The sequence below is a fragment of the Ambystoma mexicanum genome, chromosome 9, assembly GCF_040938575.1.
Source record: "Ambystoma mexicanum isolate Mex_15411 chromosome 9, UKY_AmexF1_1, whole genome shotgun sequence".
NCBI classification, from domain to species: domain Eukaryota; kingdom Metazoa; phylum Chordata; class Amphibia; order Caudata; family Ambystomatidae; genus Ambystoma; species Ambystoma mexicanum.
The window spans coordinates 306,644,178-306,662,456 of NC_090931.1; the positions used below are offsets into that span (position 1 = coordinate 306,644,178).

Sequence of the window (18,279 nt, forward strand, 5' to 3'; positions counted from 1 at the left end):
AACACATGTTCAGTATTTATGAAAATCGATCGAATAGTACTGCACGTAATTGGTCAAATTGTAACATTCGATAGATTTTTGTCATCAAAATGGGGAGTACTTTGAATAGAATCGCTCTCCCGACAGTGTTCTGCAAGCTCCCAGCGCCTTTCACAGGGACAGGCACTGTAGGTGCCTGCCGCTGTAAAATGTGACCCAAAAAATGCATTTTTATCCTGTTTGAGGAACAGAAATGCAAGCGACTCAGCAGCGGTTCATACCTTAAAAGAAATGCATGACAGGGTCAGGAAAGACCCTGTCATGCAGTGGCAGCCCCACATCCCGTGCGCGTAGGGTTGCCTACAATTTCTGCACATTTAAAAGTGCATCTTGCTTGGAAATGAGGGATGTGCTTTTAAATTGACAGAAACACCACTTTATTTGATCAAGGAGGTGAAAAAGGCCATCTGAATGGGCGCGCATATAAAATGTGCCCATTCATGTGTCCCTTGTGGATTGGGCTGCAATTTTTGGGGCGCAAGTGATTTCATTTCTTGTGTAAATAAAAACAAAAAAAAAAAGTTGAGCACCTGGCACCCTGAGGATTCTTTTTTTCAAAACAGTAATTTTTGCAGATTACTTAAAAAAAAAAAAAAAAAAAAAAAAAAAAAAATTTTTTTTAAAAGATGCTGTTTTTGCACAAAACGGCCATTTTTGCGGCATTTTGCGCAAAACGGCCGTTTTCGCGGCATTTTGCGGGATCGCAAAATCGCAATAAGCTGGAGGGTCTGACTTATGCAAACTGGCGGTGTGCGACCCCATCAAACTCCTGTGCCGGTACAACCTACTCTCCCAGCACGAGGGGCTAACAGTGCATCCTCAACCCAACTCGATTAACTTGACAGCATGGCTCCTGAAGTCATAGAGTTCAGAAATCTCAATTTACCTCAGAGATGTATGGATATCTTGAAGGAGTCAAAAAGACCAAACATGAGGCACTGTTACTATGATAAATGGAAACGATTCGTTATTTGGTGTCAGAATAAGCAAATCAACCCCGTTGATTGTACTCCTTCTAATGTGGTCACCTATATGCTCCACCTATTGGATGCAGGGTTAGTGTTTAAATCACTAAAAATACACCTGGCAGCTTTATCAGCCTACACCACTTCCCATAACAAGGTGTCATGGTGGAAGGTGCCAATTGTTAAAGCATTTATGGAAGGGGTAAAGAGACTCCACCCTCCAATTTCTAACCCACAACCAAGTTGGGACCTTAATCTGGTACTTGCTAAGCTCATGGGACCTCCCTTTGAGCCCATGCACAAGTCTAGTCTCAAACACCTGACTTACAAAACGGCCTTCTTAGTAGCCATTACTTATATAAGAAGGGTCAGTGAAATACAAGCTCTGTCAGTGCAAGATCCTTTCTTTACTATAGATAAGGACAAACTGGTTTTACGCACTCACCATAGGTTCTCACTCAAGTTAATTTCCAAATTCCATGTTAACCAATCTATAGAGCTACCGGCTTTCTTCCAGGAACCCAAAAGCTCTGCTGAGGTGAAACTCCACACACTAGATGTGAGGAGCGCGGTCCTCTCCTACGTACACAAGACCAGACCGCTAAGGAAAATGGATGAACTGTTCATCTCCATAGCGCCCGGCAGAGAAGGAGATCGCGTCTCTAAAAATGGCATCTCTAAGTGGATAGTCAGATGTATCCAACTGTGCTATTTCCTTTCAGACAAAACGCTGCCTTTTACGCCAAGGGCCCACTCTACAAGAGGTACTGGAGCCACTGTGGCTTTCATTGCAAATGTTCCATTAGACAGTATTTGCAAAGCAGCTACATGGAGCTCTATTCACACCTTTACTCAGCACTACTGCATTGACACTCATTCCAAGACAGATACACAAGTGGGACAAGTGGTTCTAAGACATTAGTTCGCTCATGACCCTTCTCACATCCCACCTCCTTCTAACACTGCTCGCTAATCTTTCTAAGCAGATTCCACAAGCCTCAGAAGGGATACATTACTCTCCATAATCGAATTTCTGATGCTTGTATCTGCTTAGATTGACATGCGCCCACCCTTCCTCCCCTCTGAGAGAAGGCGCATGGATGCTTGTAGTCTTATCTATCTTATCTGCTTGGATACTCTGTACTCCCGCTACTCCTCATGCTACCTCATGTCAGAAGAAATACAATCTGAGGGACCTACACGCGTGATTTACAATGGCGCAGGAAAACTGTGCTAGGTTCTGTGTGGTACCCACGGATCTTGACTGTTAATTATTACGGTATGTAATATTGCCAAGGGGCCTTTTCTGCAATGCAGCAACTGTGGATACATATTGAAAGGACACATCATAAACCATCCACACACCGGTGAGAAATTGCCCATTAAGGACTTTGCGACATGTGAAACAGCTAACATCATTTACGCCATCAAATGCCCATGTGGGTTGTACTATGTGGGACAATCGAAGAGAAAGGCGAAATTGCGGTGGAATGAACACCGGTCATGTATCCGCAACCGGAATATGACTTCATCACTGGCCAAACATTGGACAGAGAAAGGTCACAACTTGGCACAGATACGGTTCCAAATACTGGAGGTCATACATCGACATGAACCCCATGAGAATCTCCAACATAGACTGGACAGGAGAGAGTGCTTCTGGATAGATAGACTTGGGACACTTGCCCCCAGAGGGCTCAATGAGGAGATTAATTGGTCTTGTTACCTTTAGGGTACAGATAGTACACAATCATCCACATACCCATGTACATTGTGGACATGTTATTTACTTTCACTTATTTGTGTTCTGTTATTCAGTTCTGTCATTCTATTCCCAGTCTATTTCTTAATGTATATTATTTTTGCATAACTATGTTTTTTAACTATGAACTACATGTGCAATGTACTCCAAGCCTGTAACACAGTAATTACTACCTCCCATTATCTAGTGAGCAGGTATGAATACTCCACATTTATTTAATTGCCATACCAGTCATTTACATCCCTGACTTGAATGCAGAGATACGATCCAACATGCTGAATCATCACCACGGTGGTTCCGGCTTGTATAACTATGCGCTCTTACTTTTTACATTGATCCACACGAGCGAGTGTTCCTAATACTACAATTATTCAATGTTCATCCGAATGGTTATTCCTCATTCCCGTACTCCGAACCCCTTGGAGATACGGGACGCGAGGCACTGCCACGTCAACACGCTAATTGACGTTGCGCAGTGCCGAGCCGAGGAAACCATGGCAACCAATAAAACAAGGAAGTGAACGCCGTTCACCTCCTTGGACACACGTACTTCTCGTGCTCCGACATACATTCGAGTGATCAGGTAACCATTATAGGACGCGTGGCTATATGTAGCGTTATTCTAGTATATTTACTTCAGTAATGACATACTTGTATTATACTTATATTAAGTTACGCGCATATTCCATTCTTATTTACTTTTCTGCGCAGCATTCAAGGGAGACACTTTTACTCCACACACTCGACTTGGATAAGAAACACACGGTATATTCAAGTTGAACTTCAGGTACACTTACTTTTTTAATCCTGTTTGGGCATCATTGTTAGTTTACTTAAGAAGTTTTACACACAAATCCTTTGCACTCATTTGCATTTTCTCTATTTTTATTTTCCTGTTTTGCACTCCTGTTTCACTACGTCCTGTGTGCACGCGGGATGCGGTATGTATCTGCTATGTACACTACCTTTGATTCTACCCTATGTGATATATTGTGAACATTCCACGTGTATGACATTATGGACTTAATTTGTTTAACTAATTCATTTTTTTTGTGGTTCATTAGAAAAAGCATATTACGTTATGGTTTCAGCCCTGAGGAAGGAGCTAGACTCCGAAATGCATAGGCACTGTTAACCATATGTTTTTGGCAATCGACTTGGATGGTGTTGAGTTTACTATGCACATTGATCAACGCAACAATCAAATACATTTTGAATATTAATTAAATTGTGAAGAAACAATTTACAAATGGAACTCTGATTGACTCTGTTTAGAAAATAATTATATCATTCAGTTCTCGGAACAGAAGCGTGAGCACCAGTCTTGGCTGGATGGTTCATCCAACCTCTTCATTTTTGTTTAGCCTTTTCTTAACTTACCTCTGGAAAGCCTTTATGTATTGTAAGGGTGCAGAAGTAAGGTTAGGAGAATGGTGGCATATCTTTGGGTATAGACTTTATTAATAAGTGGGTTGGAAAATGCCTCTCTATCCCTAAAGCTAAGAGGGGTGTCCCTGCCTCCAAGGAAACTAATGAGATTGTCAGGAAGTCTGAAACTAAAATGTCTGTCACTGTTGTGTCCCAAAAACCTATATCTGTCCCCAACACTAATAATCTAAAATAACTGTGCAAGGACGATCTCTTCTCAAAGGAACAAGTGTTCTTGTGTTTTCAAACAGAAAAGTTCCCACTTTCACTGGTGGAAAAACGTGATGCATAACAATGTTAAAAAATACAAGACTTCAAAACTAGGGTTATGCTCCTTCCCCCTAGACTTCTTCTTGCCTTCGCTGAACAGTTTACGAGGAATTGTTATCTGAAATGACAGTTTCTGTCTCTTACCAGCTTGGCATGCCCTGCTACCAAGTGAAGGATCCCAATGCTAGGGTTGTGCTCCTTTCCCCTGGACCTCTTATGATGTTAAATCACTTATACAACTCAGGCGGAATTGTTTCTCAGCATGAAAGTTCCTGTATCCTGTCAGCTTGGGAAGTTCTGCTGCCAAGCTTAGGATTCCTTTATTTTCAGTCTTTCTTGACCCTCTTATCCTCATTATCTTATGTCGGTCCCAGACCTGAAATACTTTATATGGCTTGTTTGGTTCTCTTATTAAGCGCATGTTTTCTCTTGGGTAAACTCTTCTTCTCCCTCATGGTCCCAGACCCTTCTGGCTTCAACTTTGGTTTCACACATGGGTGCGAATTCCAGATTTGCACGGTTGTGTTGTGACCACTTAGTTCACTTCTTACCAAATGTGCAACTCTTTCTCATTTGCTTCAGGGTCCCAGACCCTCTCTCAGGGTCCCAGAGTCTGCGGGTCCCAGACTAGCACCTTTCTGTTGTAGCCCCTTGGTTCACTCTCCTGCCAAGTATACAGCTGTCTTGTTTGGTATAGGGTCCCAGACCCTCTTTCTCCTGCTCATTAGCTCACCCCTACACTTCCACTGACCTCTGACAGCTCCCGGGGGACCCACGTACTTGTTTGCTTCCTTCTTGGTGTTATCGGCGGTCTCCGGGCAAGTGCCACCTTCCTGGAGGCTCCAGCAGCGTTCGGGCATCCAGCGGGGTCTGCAGCGTCCCTGCAGACATAGGCTTCTGTCCAGTTGCGCATTCAGTTGCTGCCCCGATTCGTCTCTCGTCCGGTTCTGGCTCCCGCTCTTGCTCTTCGGGCTACGGTTCTCCCTCTCTTGCGTGTCACTGACACTTTTGTTTGAGCCTGAGCTTGAACTCCATTGGCCCTCCTGCGTTGGACTGATGTGCTCCTTAGAACCAAACACTGGTGTGCGAAGCCAGGAATGAGACTCGACACAGAGAACTCATGGTTTTTGGTTATAAACATTTATTCAAATTAAGAAAGGGTTGGAAAATGCCTCACTATCTCTAACCTAGGAGGTATTTCCTTACCTCAACCAAAAACGAAGGGATCTGTCCTTTGTCAAGATGTCCAGAGCCAAATATGTCCTTTGTCAGTAATCCTATTTTGGCCCTCACGCTCTAAAATAACTCTAAGGTGCAAAGGATATTGGGCCTCAATACAGGCACGGCTGCCGTTAGTATTTATTTTTTTCCGGTGCCCAGAAATGGCCAATTACCGGGTCATTATGGCCTTGCCACACCCAGTATTTGCCCATTCCTGAGCGCCGGAAAAAATTCTTCCCCATTTCCATTTGAGCCCCATAGGGTTTTATCTCCATTTTGAAAACCACTCGCAATTCCAAGGGCATGGATCTTCTTTGAGATTCTTTTCCACTGTAGTTTATTACACACTTTTTGACATGCCTGGTGTACTCAGCTGCCAGGTCTTGGTCCAAAATATAACTTTCCTCTGGTATACTGCCCTGCCAGGATTTCAACACTTGACCTTGCCTGGTATACGCTCCTGCCAGAACTTCTGTGTAATCTTTCAACCACTTGACGTGCAGTTTTTTTCAAATGTTTTACTTTGCCTGGTGTTCTCCCCTGCTAGGGGTTATATGCAGTTATCTTTCTTTTTTTCCCACAAAGTGCTGTTTGCCTACTGTTGGCTTATCCCCTCCGGGTTCACAAAGTTTGTTTAACGTTTGTACTTTTATTTGTTATACTTCCTCTTTTCAGGTATGGGCCCAGAGACCAGTTCATGATATGGTTTAAGACCATACTAAACCCTTCACAGGTTTCTTTCAGCGTTTATCTTGTTACTTTCAGAGAGCGGCATGCATTCTTAGGCACTCCGGTAACCCACCCGTCTTCCCTGGGGTTACCGTATGCTTTAAATGCTATTTGCACCTCTTTGTTTCTTCTCTGTGCAGCTTGTTGGCTCAGCGTGTGCCCCGTCAGCTGCTGTAGCTTCTTTGTTTGGTTTCACTCTGTGCGGCTCCCTCTGCCTCTCTGGCACAGGCTGCGAGCCCACTGTGACTGTTTCCTCTCACGCTGTCAGGGTTCACTTCAGCTTCGCTTCCCACAGTGTGCTCTCCTGTAGCGTGTTGTCCAGTCCGTCTATGTGTGGCTTGCGACATTACCCAGCTTCTGCACTTCTCCCTCATGCCGTCTGTCAGCTGCTGTCCAAAGACTGGACCGCTGAGTTCGCTTATCGGTCTCCGTCATCTTCATTGCTCTGTTCCTTCTTTTTGTCTCAATTGTGGTCAGTGTCTTTAGTATAATGTTGAGGAAGTTGGCAGTGGATCTCACTGGGAATAATCTCTACTGCTCCCTGCTTCGTCCTCAGCTCAGTTATTAACATATCCTTCCCTGCCTGATGTTGGACACTGTATGATGTGGACCTGGCAAGGGTTTGAGGGCCTGAGTTGCAACATGACATTAAAGTATATTGACGAGAAGGAACATCCTACACCCGCATGTAATCCCCCTGAGGGTCGCCTCCCACATGTGGTCCTCCCTCATATAGCTGCCCCCAGGGTCAGGATCAGGTTGCGGCTTCCATCCCCTGGCTACATGTGAAGAGGCTATCCCAGGGAAAAGAGTGATGCCCTTTGGAAACTAGACCGCTCGTTTGGTTGCTTGCGAGTGATCTTTGTACTCTTTCCCATCTTCTTTGTTACAGTACCATCTTTCAAGCTACATGCATAATACTTTATATTATCTGTTGTTATGCAGGTCAGTTTGGCTATATGCATAATACTTTATATGGTCTGGGTTTTCAATATTGTCATGTAGGTTGGCTTTGCTACATTCACAATATTTTGCATTGTCTGGTCCCTCAGTATTGTCATGTAAGTTAATTTGGCTAATTTGATAACAGTATACATATTAGCTGCATCCAGGGAGGGGGCAGGAGGACAAGGTTGTACAAGGGGTTGGATGTGGCATGTTTATACTGTGTTCTCAGTTGATGATTGTCCCCAATCCCATAGGGAGATTACCACACCAGGTGATCTTCCCTTGGTGCACCACCTCCAGGGCCACTATTGTACCGAGGACGTGCTGCCATGGCTCCATGGGAGAGGTCTCCCTCTTGGGAATAAGGGGTGACATCCTCAGATTCATCCCATACCTTTACCCTTTTCTTCTGGCTTCCCGCTAAAGAGTTTTCCACATTGTTTTGAGGAAGGGGACTGGCACTCTGCAATTCTTTTTCATTTTATGGTTCCCAATTCCTGAGGGGCAGACCCTTAATTTTCCCCATCTCTACCCAGGTGCCATAGGGGAATATTTACTTGTTGGTTTCTCTGGCTGTAATGACCTAATTTGTTTTAAGGTGTCTGTGGATCCTATATTGCTGTCCACCTGGGCAATTTGTGATACCCATTTGGAAAACTTGGGGAGACTTTTATCTTTAATTAGTGGAGCCGGTAGTTTAGGTATTACTGCCACTGGGACTTGTACCTCCTCCCCGAAGATGGTGCCTTGTATGTAAGTTAGGGGGTATTTTTCTTTGTTGGGTCAATGTACGCATTGGACTTTTCTCATTGAGGTTCTTGGCCGCCGCTGAGGTATTATTTCGGGTCTGATGGTGCATCCCTTGCTCCCTGTGTCTAAATATTTTTTATTCTTGTTCTTTCTTTTTCTTTTTTTGTTAAAATTAATTCATGGTATTTGTATTAATACAAATTTGTGTACATAACCAAATGCATAATACATTTTGATACATGGCGTAAAATGTAAAATGCCTTAACCTAGTTCTATATGATTGTGACATTTCTTGGTTAGAGGCTCTTGATAGATAAGCGTCAAACTCTGAGTACGCTCCTGATTCTCACACTATTGAATTAACAGAAATTAAGTTTAGGTTGAATGACTTTCCGGTCAGGACAACCTCTTGTGTTATAATTTACGAAGTTTCCCCAGTCCCGGTCAGAGTAAGGGATGGTCCTCAAGTACAGAGTGTGTTCAGAACCTATATTTGCCCTCACATCTAATTGTATACAATGTGTAGGGATGTCGGCATCAAATGATGTGTTCAAATAAAAGTTCTGGTGGAAAAGGGGTTTCCCTTCTGTGAGGCAGGCAACAAATGTATATTTCTAAACAAAACTTTATTAATGATCAGGATGGTGTAACGCCTAACTAACCCTATGCTATGGTGCGATTTTCCCTGCCTAAAAAAATCTAAGGAATGTCTGTGTCTACAAGTCCAATTCAAAAGTCTGCCTGTGTCAAAACCTATGCTTGTCCTCACAACTACAACAAAATCTAGTGGGGAAATGTTCTCAAACAAATAGAAGTGTTCACATTCAACACAGTTCCAATGTATCTTCGTTTCAAAGAGGTTTGATCACGTTCTGAAGTTACCTAGCATAGTTTCACAGGTATCGGTTCGCATCAAACGAAGGTCTTGGGATTTCTATTCGCTAAGTTCATACAACACTGTGATCTTGGGACTCCCTTCCCCAAGATAAACACTCTCCAGTTCTTGGGTTCCCTTTCCCAAGAATTATACTGAGCAGTTGACTTGTTTCCTCTGTTCAAAGGTTTACAAAATAATACTGTCCACTTGACCTGTCCTTTAGTTAGATTCACCAAGGACACACACTTATTTGCTGCTTTTCCAATATTTTGTGGTTTCTGAGCTAGGTGCAGAACACACGGTCCACCCACTACGGGTCACGTAACCAGCAACCACATGCCTTGTCTGTATTTGACACTTGACATTGGCTATGTCAATGTTCAGGAAACGTCCTGGTCTAGGCGCAGTTATCAGACAAAACGGTCCACCCATCGCAGGTCGCACAACCATAAGTTTCCCCAAAGGTCGTTTGTTCAGTAATATTTAAGACGACTCTTTAATGTCGTTTTATGTATTGCACATTATTCTTAAGTTGTTTTTCTTGCAGTTACTTGATGCATGTGATTGTCCCAGAATGTTTATGCAATCTTTAGCATTTCATAGTAACAACTTTCTTTTCATTCAATATTTCCTAATTGCAGCATTAACTTGGTTTCTCTCAAACCATGACTTTCCTTTCGCCCAATATTCAGTAAATGGAATGTTGCATTGGATTTGTCAGGATAACACCTTTCATTTGATTTGGTCTTCAATAAATATACTTTTAAGCTGTGCCAACTTGAATAGCACCTTTCATTTAGTTCGGTCTTTAATAAGTGCTATTTTGCATTTCTACCATGGACCATTACCATTTCCATGGTTCTTTGGTGCACCCTGGCATTCCTATTGTCTCCCGACACTTACCGGGTCTCTGCAGCGACATTTGGCGGCATCTCCCCAAGCGGGAAAACCAACTTGCCAGTTGGCCGGCTGCTCCACTCCGCAAACGCCAGCCTCCGTGCTTGGCTCCGCCTCTGCTCCCTGGCAGCGTCTGCAGTACACCGTCCCTCACAAGGGTTCCCAGTCCTGCACAGTCACCTCGGCAGGGCTCTTGGTATCGCAGTCAGCGTCTCAGCATTTCGGCTTCTCGCTTCTCACCACAGCAACTCCTCGACTCTGTTCCTTCTGTGACTGCATCTCTCATATGCTTCTGATTTCCACCTTTTTATACTGTTCTCTACTACTAACAGGTTGCAGGGTTAACAAGGTATACTCAATCGCCTGACCCTATTTAAGCCTATTAGTGTGACATGCCTGATCTTTATCACTACATGCCTCCAGACCACTCTTCTTTGTCCCAGCACCAGACTGGTGCTCTGCACTACTTGTAGTTGTTTCTTCTCAGTATTTAAAGGAAAACTACAGGGGAAGATTGGAAGAGTTTGGCAATAGCTCATAAAGGCTAAGGGAGATGTGGGTAGGTCAATATCAGAAAAGGGGGATACCATGTCTCACCTTCGGGCACCCTCTCTCCAATCCCCAAGGACCCTCCACTCAGGTCATCCTCCCTAGCTTGTCCACCCCCAGGATCGGGATCTGGCAGCTTTACCTTCCTTTTGGTTATCTGAGGATTTTTTCTAGGAGGGCTAAATGAGAGAATGGCCTCGGATTTCTCACACTTCCCCAAGGTTCAAATAGTTCACATTATCAAAGAGGGCTTTCCTTCCCCAAGCTTTCAAGTCTCTAAATGTTCCAAAATGACACAATCTTGCAAATCTCTCAATGTTCCAAAATTACAAAATTCCTTGGGATGCTTTGCAGCTCTTCTGGTTTGGTTACCTTTCATCAATGTATAAAGTTCAGTTCCTCAATTTAAATTCAAATACGTTTTCCTTTATTCAATCACAGTGGCTTTTCCTAAGGTGGGTGTACTCTGTCTAGGCGCAGTTGTCGGACCACACAGTCCTCCCATTACAGGTCACGCAACCGACACACCTTTGTTGTATCTGCTTTGTAGATATCTTGCCAGTGTTTCAGCTTTACAGTGAGGCTTGACTTATTATTCTTTTCACATTCCCTTGATGCTTTATGATTGCTTATTTTGTCACCATTAACTTGTTTAGTAGCTTTTGCTTGCAAAGACCAACATAGGCCTCCCAGGAGACTCTCCTGCTAGGAAACTCAATCTCTGTTACAGTTCTTTTGCATGAGCCATCCTAAGCTTCCCAGTACACACTCCTGTTAGGAAACCTATTCATGTTTTCAATTCACTTTCCCAAACCATCTGGTGCCCCTTGCCAGGTTTCATCGTACTTTACTCTTGCATACAGGTTTTGTTTCTTAACCATTCATTCCTTTCAGTAATAGCTTGGCCTTTGGCAATGCTTACTTTTACAGTTCTTGGTCCTCTGTTCCCGGACCTTTTAATATATTAATGTTTTCAGCTTCTTTTGTGCAATCGACACACCCCAGGGTCCCCTTGACTTCTGGGCAGACTCACAGGTTTCCAGTTGCGTGTCTGTCATCTTCGGTATGGCGCTGGAAAACCTCCTTTGGTTCACACTGCTTTGTGCCACCTTTCCACTGCCTTGGACTCCCTGCTTCACCCCACTGCCTTCCCTGAAGCACTGGTAAGCACTGTCTTTGTGGTCCTGCAGCTGTGAACGCCCGGGCGCTTCTCTCTGCTCCGGCATCTCTGCAGCAGTCCATAACACCAGTTCTGCTTCACCCGGCTCACTCGCAAGTCTCGACCTGGCTTCTCTCTGGTTCCCACTTCTCTGCTGCAGCAGCTTCTCTGGGTCTCTGCGTCTTATCCCGTGTCCTGCCGTGTTCCCCAGAGGGGGAAGTTGTCCTCTTGCCATTGTTTCCTCATTTTAAAGTTCCTGGCATCAATTAAGGTTTCAGAAAGACTAGACTGCTCCTTGTCAAACCAACAGTCTTTCTTAAGTGTTTGATGCCTCTTCCTCGTCCCAACACCAAATTGATGTTTGTATTTGTTAGTCAATAAAGAGAGGATGTATGGCTCTGGGGTGTCTCTTCCTCATCCCAGTACCTGACTATTGTTTACTGGGAGATTTATGTGAAGGATAGGGACAGGGACTGGTAGTAACCTTCAAAGGCCTGTGGGATATTCGACTCATTAGCAAAGGGAAATGCAGGATACCGTGCCTCACCCAAGGGTGCCTCATTCCCACTCCCTAAATTGCCTCCACCCAGGTGATTCTCCCTCGCATATCCACCCTCAGGGTCAGGATCCGATGGCAACGGCCTTTCCCTGGCCACCTGGGAGGAGGATATATGGGTGAAAGAAGTGAGGATGCCCTCAAATTCCTAACTGCTGGCCATCTTCTTTGTTACAGTACCATCTCTTCAAGCAACATGCACAATACTTTTATATTATCTGTTTTTTCAGTGTTTTATCTAGGTCAGCTTGGCTATATGCATGATAGTGGGTTTGGGTATGAACCAGGATCACCCAGGCACTGTGTCACTCATTATATAGTTTGTAAGTTTACTTCATTTATCAAGCAATAAATGATGAAAAATCTTGTCACTTGTTTTTTTAAATAAATGATTTGCTGTGACTGCCCATCTTTGTGCAGAGACCCCCCAGGCCTGCCAGGTTATTCAACAAGAGCCATTACTCAAGAGCTCAATACCTAAACACCACTTTCGTGCATATCACACATGCCTTGAAAAAGACCAATGTCTGGTCAAAACACGTTTCGGCTTGAAGTGTGTAATTAAATCACCTTTATTTTTAAAAAACAAGTGACAAGATTTTTCATTTATAGCGTGATAATTCAAGTAAACTAACAAACTGTATCATCGGTGACCAAGCGTCTGGCTGATCCTGGTTCTTACCCAAAGCCACTATTAACTTTCTGAGACGGAAGCGCACTGTCTCTTAAGAATTTATCACCAGGAGCAGAATCCACCTTTAACAATCATGATCAGCGCAGTGATTTGCATATTCTAGTGATCTACCCCCAATTCTTGTACTATATGCATAATACTTTGTGTTATCTGGGTTTTCAATATTGTCATGTAGGTTGGTTTGTCTACATGCACAATAATTTGCATTATCTGGTCCCTCTATTAGCTGCATTCAGGGAGGGGGCAGGACAACTTAAAGTTGTACACTGGGTTTGGATGTGGCAAAGCGGGATGATATTGTGTTCTCGGGTGATGATTGTCCCCAATCCCATAGGGGAATTCCCACCACAGGTGATCTTCCATCGGTGTACCAGCCACAGGGCCACTATTGCACTGAGGACACGTTGCTCTGGTCCCATAGGAAAGGTCTGCCTCTTGGGAATAAGGGATGATAGCCCCAGATTCGTCACAATATAATATTGTCTTATCACCAGCTAAGGGGCCTAGCTGGCCATTTACTTTTTTTATCTACACTATGCTCTCCTAAGTGTTGAGCACTTATTTTTCTTATAATAAACATTTTATGTGTACATTTTTAGTGTACCAGTCCCTGTATTTTTTTGTAGAATACATTGTACCTCCCTGCTAGCATTTCTCCCTCCTGAAGTTAAACCAGACTGCTCTCCTACAACTACCATTGAAAAGTCTTGTTTTTACTTTTGATGACGCACTGTTCTACAATTAGGTTAGATGATTATACAGCCCTGACAAGACGGTTGTGCAAAGTATTTCCCCAACAGCCATGCACCAAAACTCTGCATTTTTCAGATTGAAAAAGAACTGTATCCGGTCTTCTTCTTCTTCTTAATTATCAGATGCGTGGGCGGACCCACGCAGGCGCTTCCCCATCCTAAACGATGATGTGCACCAGACCCACCAATCAGTACTTGGCTCACATAATCTCACAACTCCTCCCACCGCCTAGTCTGCCTCACAAAATCCAACATCACACTGTTCCTTCTCCTGCCTCTCACCCCGTCACCTCCCAGCAAAGCCTTCTCACTTAGCTCGGCCACACCAAGCGCAGACAACCGAACCCTCATCAATTCTCTCTCCTCAACATGTCTCTCACACCTAAGCAGAAAATGTCCCACAGTCTCAGGCACCCCACACACCGCACAATCCCTCGACTCACGCTTCCCTACCCGAAACAGTCAGTCATTCAGCCCCACATGTCCTATCCTCAACCGATTCAGCATCACCTCCTCCCCCCTCCTCCATTCCAGGCTCCCCGCATCCACCTTCACCAACACTTTCCCACGAACACCGAACATCCACCTGCCCTTCACCCCACTCACCCACCTCTCCTGCCACTCTTCCATGACCCGTCTCACCACCACAGCATTTACCTCATCCACACTCAAAAGCAGCCTCACATCAATCGCTCCCCTTCTCATACCCTCACCCGCCGCCCGATCCACCAACTCATTACCCAAAATGCCACTGTGACTGGGAACCCACGCCAACTCCAAATCCATTCCCCCATGCACACACCGATCAATCTTCCTCCTGATGTCCCTAATCACATCTTTCCTATCACCATCCCCTGCCACAATCGCCTGCAACCCACTCAATGAATCTGAAAACATCACCACCTTCTCTAACCCCAACTCGCACACCCTATCAATCGCCAATGCAATCGCCACCAACTCAGCCGTACAAATCAACACATCATTCGTCAATCGTCCCACTTTATACTCCCCAGTGCTTTCCAGATAATACGCCATACCCACTCTCCCAGACACAGGATCCTTCGAACCATCCGTGAACACCTTGCTTCCTTCCTTTCCTGCCACATACTGTATCCGGTCTCTGCAGGCCGAAACATTGGCTCTCTTCTGGTCCTTTGTAACCCAGTGTGTGTAATTTGCATTTTCAGTTTCCATGTTTCTTTCAAGGCAGTGGGTAACCATTTCTAAACTCTCTCAATGATGACAGAAAAGGTTCCTGAAGTATAAGGAGATACCTTGATTTGACCAGAGTCTGACAGCTTGGTCTGATAGAGGAGGGTTTGAGGAAAGTTGATGCTTCTCAAACTTGGCCATTTGTGCAAATTTGCCTTATCTTTTTACGTAAAACCGCAAGCTGGAATATTCTTTATTTAAATTGTCCTTTTATTCTCTTAATCTGATTTTCTGAAACAGCAAGGTTTTCATTTCCGTACTTGTCGGCTCCTTTAATCAAATGTTGCCTTCTTGACTGGAATCTTGGAATTTGGAATTTAGTGCTACAAAGGAAGGGGGGCTCAATTTAAGACTTCTCCAGTGTTGACATGTGCAGAGTCATTTTAGTGTGGCTGCACACCATGGGACACTGTGCATATCCCAAGGGGTATTTCTTTTACTGGGACACTGGCCATAACTAAATGTTAGATGGGCGCATCACAAGTATGTATCAAATCATTTGGTAAAATCAGCAAATGTCAATAGCAACTAATGGATGTGAAGCTGCGGGTTAGTGTTCACATGTCTTTGACTCATTGTAACTTGCCCTTTTGCATGGAACCTGAAAAGAATCTTCCGACATTTTAGCGTTCTACAATACCCAATAACAAATATACAGTTTCCCTTACTAAAATTTGCCTTTGTTGCTACCTAGCGCATTCTAAGTATAACATGAATATTTTTGTAGCTATTTGCATTATTTAGTTTAGGTTATGCAGTTCTTTTTCTGGTTCTGGTGCTATTTTTGTATTTCATAGATTCCTTTGTTTACAAACATGTACACTGCGCTGTTTGTGATTTTATAATCCAGGCCTTACAAACCACCCGAGGATCACTTATTTTGTGTGGTTGTGTCATCCAAGGTAGTTTGTTGGTTTCTGTGTACATGTTTTATTATTTCTCAGATCATCCAGCTATACAGATTTTATGGAGTTAACCATCTTGTAATACAAAACGTGTTTGATTTAATACCCATTTTATTTTCCAGAGGATTGCTTTGAGGTGACTAGAGATGCAATGCTTCATTTGGGCATCGATAGTAACAAACAGAACAATATTTTTAAGGTATGTTAAACTTTGCTTTGTGATGTTTCAACAGATTGTCCTTTTGCTAAATTGCCATTAGTCAAACAAAATGCAAATTTCTCCATAAATGTAATACTTTAAAAGTGTCAATGACCTCAGAGTTGCAGGGGGCCACTTGAGCAAAATCTTTTGCAATGGTGAACTCAATGTTTAGTTTTTTTTATTTAAATTTGTATTTTTATTGTACTCTGTATAAAATATCACTATCAATAAATCAGCAAGAATATTTCAGCTCTGTCTCAACATGATCAATTCATTGTTAGTCAAGAACATTGTTAGCTCACCAGTAACTCTGTCTCTAGAGGTCCTGCAACTTCTTTTACTCAAAATAAACTTTAAGTCTTCTGATAGAGGCCTTCCCTTTAGTTTTTAGTTTTTGTTCCTAAGGAACCTCAAACCTGCGACCAGGAGCCGGCTACTGAAAAGTCCAATGATGAGCGCAGTTGTCCCCAAAGATATGTTATGTTGACTTATATCGCACAGCATTACCACCGAGGGGCAGTCCCCAGGCACTCATGTGGCTCTGCAAGAAAGAGGATAGAGTTGGTTAGTGAGGGTAGACTGATAGGATCGGTCCAGAACCAGGAGAAACTGGCATCTGTGTGTGTTGGGTTGCAGATGGGTTGTTTGCGTGCACTGGCTTGTTGTATCAGTAAGCGTGAGGCCCAATATCTGTGTTGTTTGTTGTATGTGAATGTCTGTTATGTTGGGTGTGCATTTGTGTGTAGTTTGGTAGCCCTTGGGCATGTATAGGACAATGGATATGTGTAGGAGGGGAACAGGGTGTTTAGTACATTCAGTACTCTCAAAGTTCTTCTCAGTGGCTAATCTTCACGATTCAATCTAAATGTGACGCATGGCTAATCTTCACAAATCTATCTAAATGTGACACGTGGCTAATCTTCACAAATCTCTCTAAATGTGAGGCAAGGCTATTCTTCGCAATATGTGTATTGTAACGCATGTCCTTCCCCCAAAATGCATGTTATGGCTATCTAGTACAACCTAGGCCAAATGCAAGACATGGCTACCTAGTACAACCTATTTTGGGAGATTCTAGGTCCACTTTTTTGGGTCCTAAATATTTTGGTTTTTCACTTCTATTTTCTTTTTGGATCACTGACTTCTTTTTGTTGGCCAGAGGGGCTTATCCAAAGTCTTTCAGTTGCAGAGGTGCCTCTCATGCACTCCATTTTTGCCCTTGGGTGGTTAGGGACTAGGCTGCTAGTAGCTTAAATTGAATTGTCTTTATCAGGGGGTTAAGCAATTTTACCACATTGGGAGCCCAAAGTGTACCTTAGGGCTTCCTTTGTTCAGGACAACTACGAGGTAGGCCTAGAATGGATGTTCTGATCACGTGGCCTTTGTGAGCCCACAAGTCGGCCACTTATGGTTCTAACTGTTTTTTACCAGTTAAAATCCTTGGGCTCTCTGTCTCTCAACCTTTGGGGGTGGGCTGAGCTGAGTGTCAGTGCTGATGGCCAACCAGAATAGTTAGCCACCGGACTGCTTCCTCCCTTTGCCCTTCTTGTGATTGATGGGTTGGCCCCCTCCCCGCTGGAAGAGTTTCCCGCAGTTTTCCTGTGGATTCTATCATTCTAACCCTGATCTGGTCATACTGTCTGAAAGCAGTGGTTTGGACATGTCCCAATTTGGTTTTTCTGCTCTAAGAGTTCCAAGATGGGTTTCCTGCATCCTCCTTCTGACTCTCCTTTGGTGTTGAATTGAGCTTTCCTCAGTGGGACTTTATTCCAGACTGTTTCTGCTGCTGACGGCCGTTTTTCACCAGTGCCTCCCTTCTTATTGCGGTTAGCTGCTGTTAACTAGAAGGGAGGTGGGATCACAACACCTCACATCTGCTCATTGTGCTATCCAGGGCCACCTCGACTGCCGTTATCCACATTGTGGACCGTTTTCTGCGGCTGTGCACCATTCCTTTGCCCGCTGGGCTACAGGAATCTGCTTTACTGAGCTCTTTTGTCTTTCCTGAGACGACTTTGCTGGTATTTGCACTGCTGTCTCCACGGGCCCAATCGTGTTCGTTCTGCCTTTCAGTCGTCTGAGTCTTTGTTGGCTATCAGTACAAGTATCTGGGCAGCAGATCACTGTAAAGTGTACCTAGGAGGAAGCCTTTACTTAACTGGGTTGTTCAGTGCTGCTGGAGCCAATTTCCAAAAACTGCCACTTTAACTATTTACCTCTGGGGCCAAGTGTGGCCAATTATTTTAAGATGATCACCCAGAGGTGTCCCTTTGATCCCAGGCCGAGAAACACAGGAAGAGAGTTTCTACCGCATTTCCCTTGGACTACCATTGGGAGTCTTCTTGCTTTGAAATGTCTACTTTT

General features: G+C 43.9%; 1 protein-coding gene across 3 annotated transcripts in view; it reads left to right on the forward strand.

Annotated features, from left to right (window-relative positions):
* Positions 1-18,279, forward strand: part of MYO19 (myosin XIX) — an 804,019-nt gene that overhangs the window by 353,472 nt on the left and 432,268 nt on the right. For all 3 annotated transcript variants that reach the window (XM_069614704.1, XM_069614706.1, XM_069614705.1), the window contains exon 9: positions 15,836-15,912. In XM_069614704.1, the coding sequence (XP_069470805.1) occupies positions 15,836-15,912 (77 nt within the window). The remainder of the gene's footprint in view (positions 1-15,835; positions 15,913-18,279) is intronic.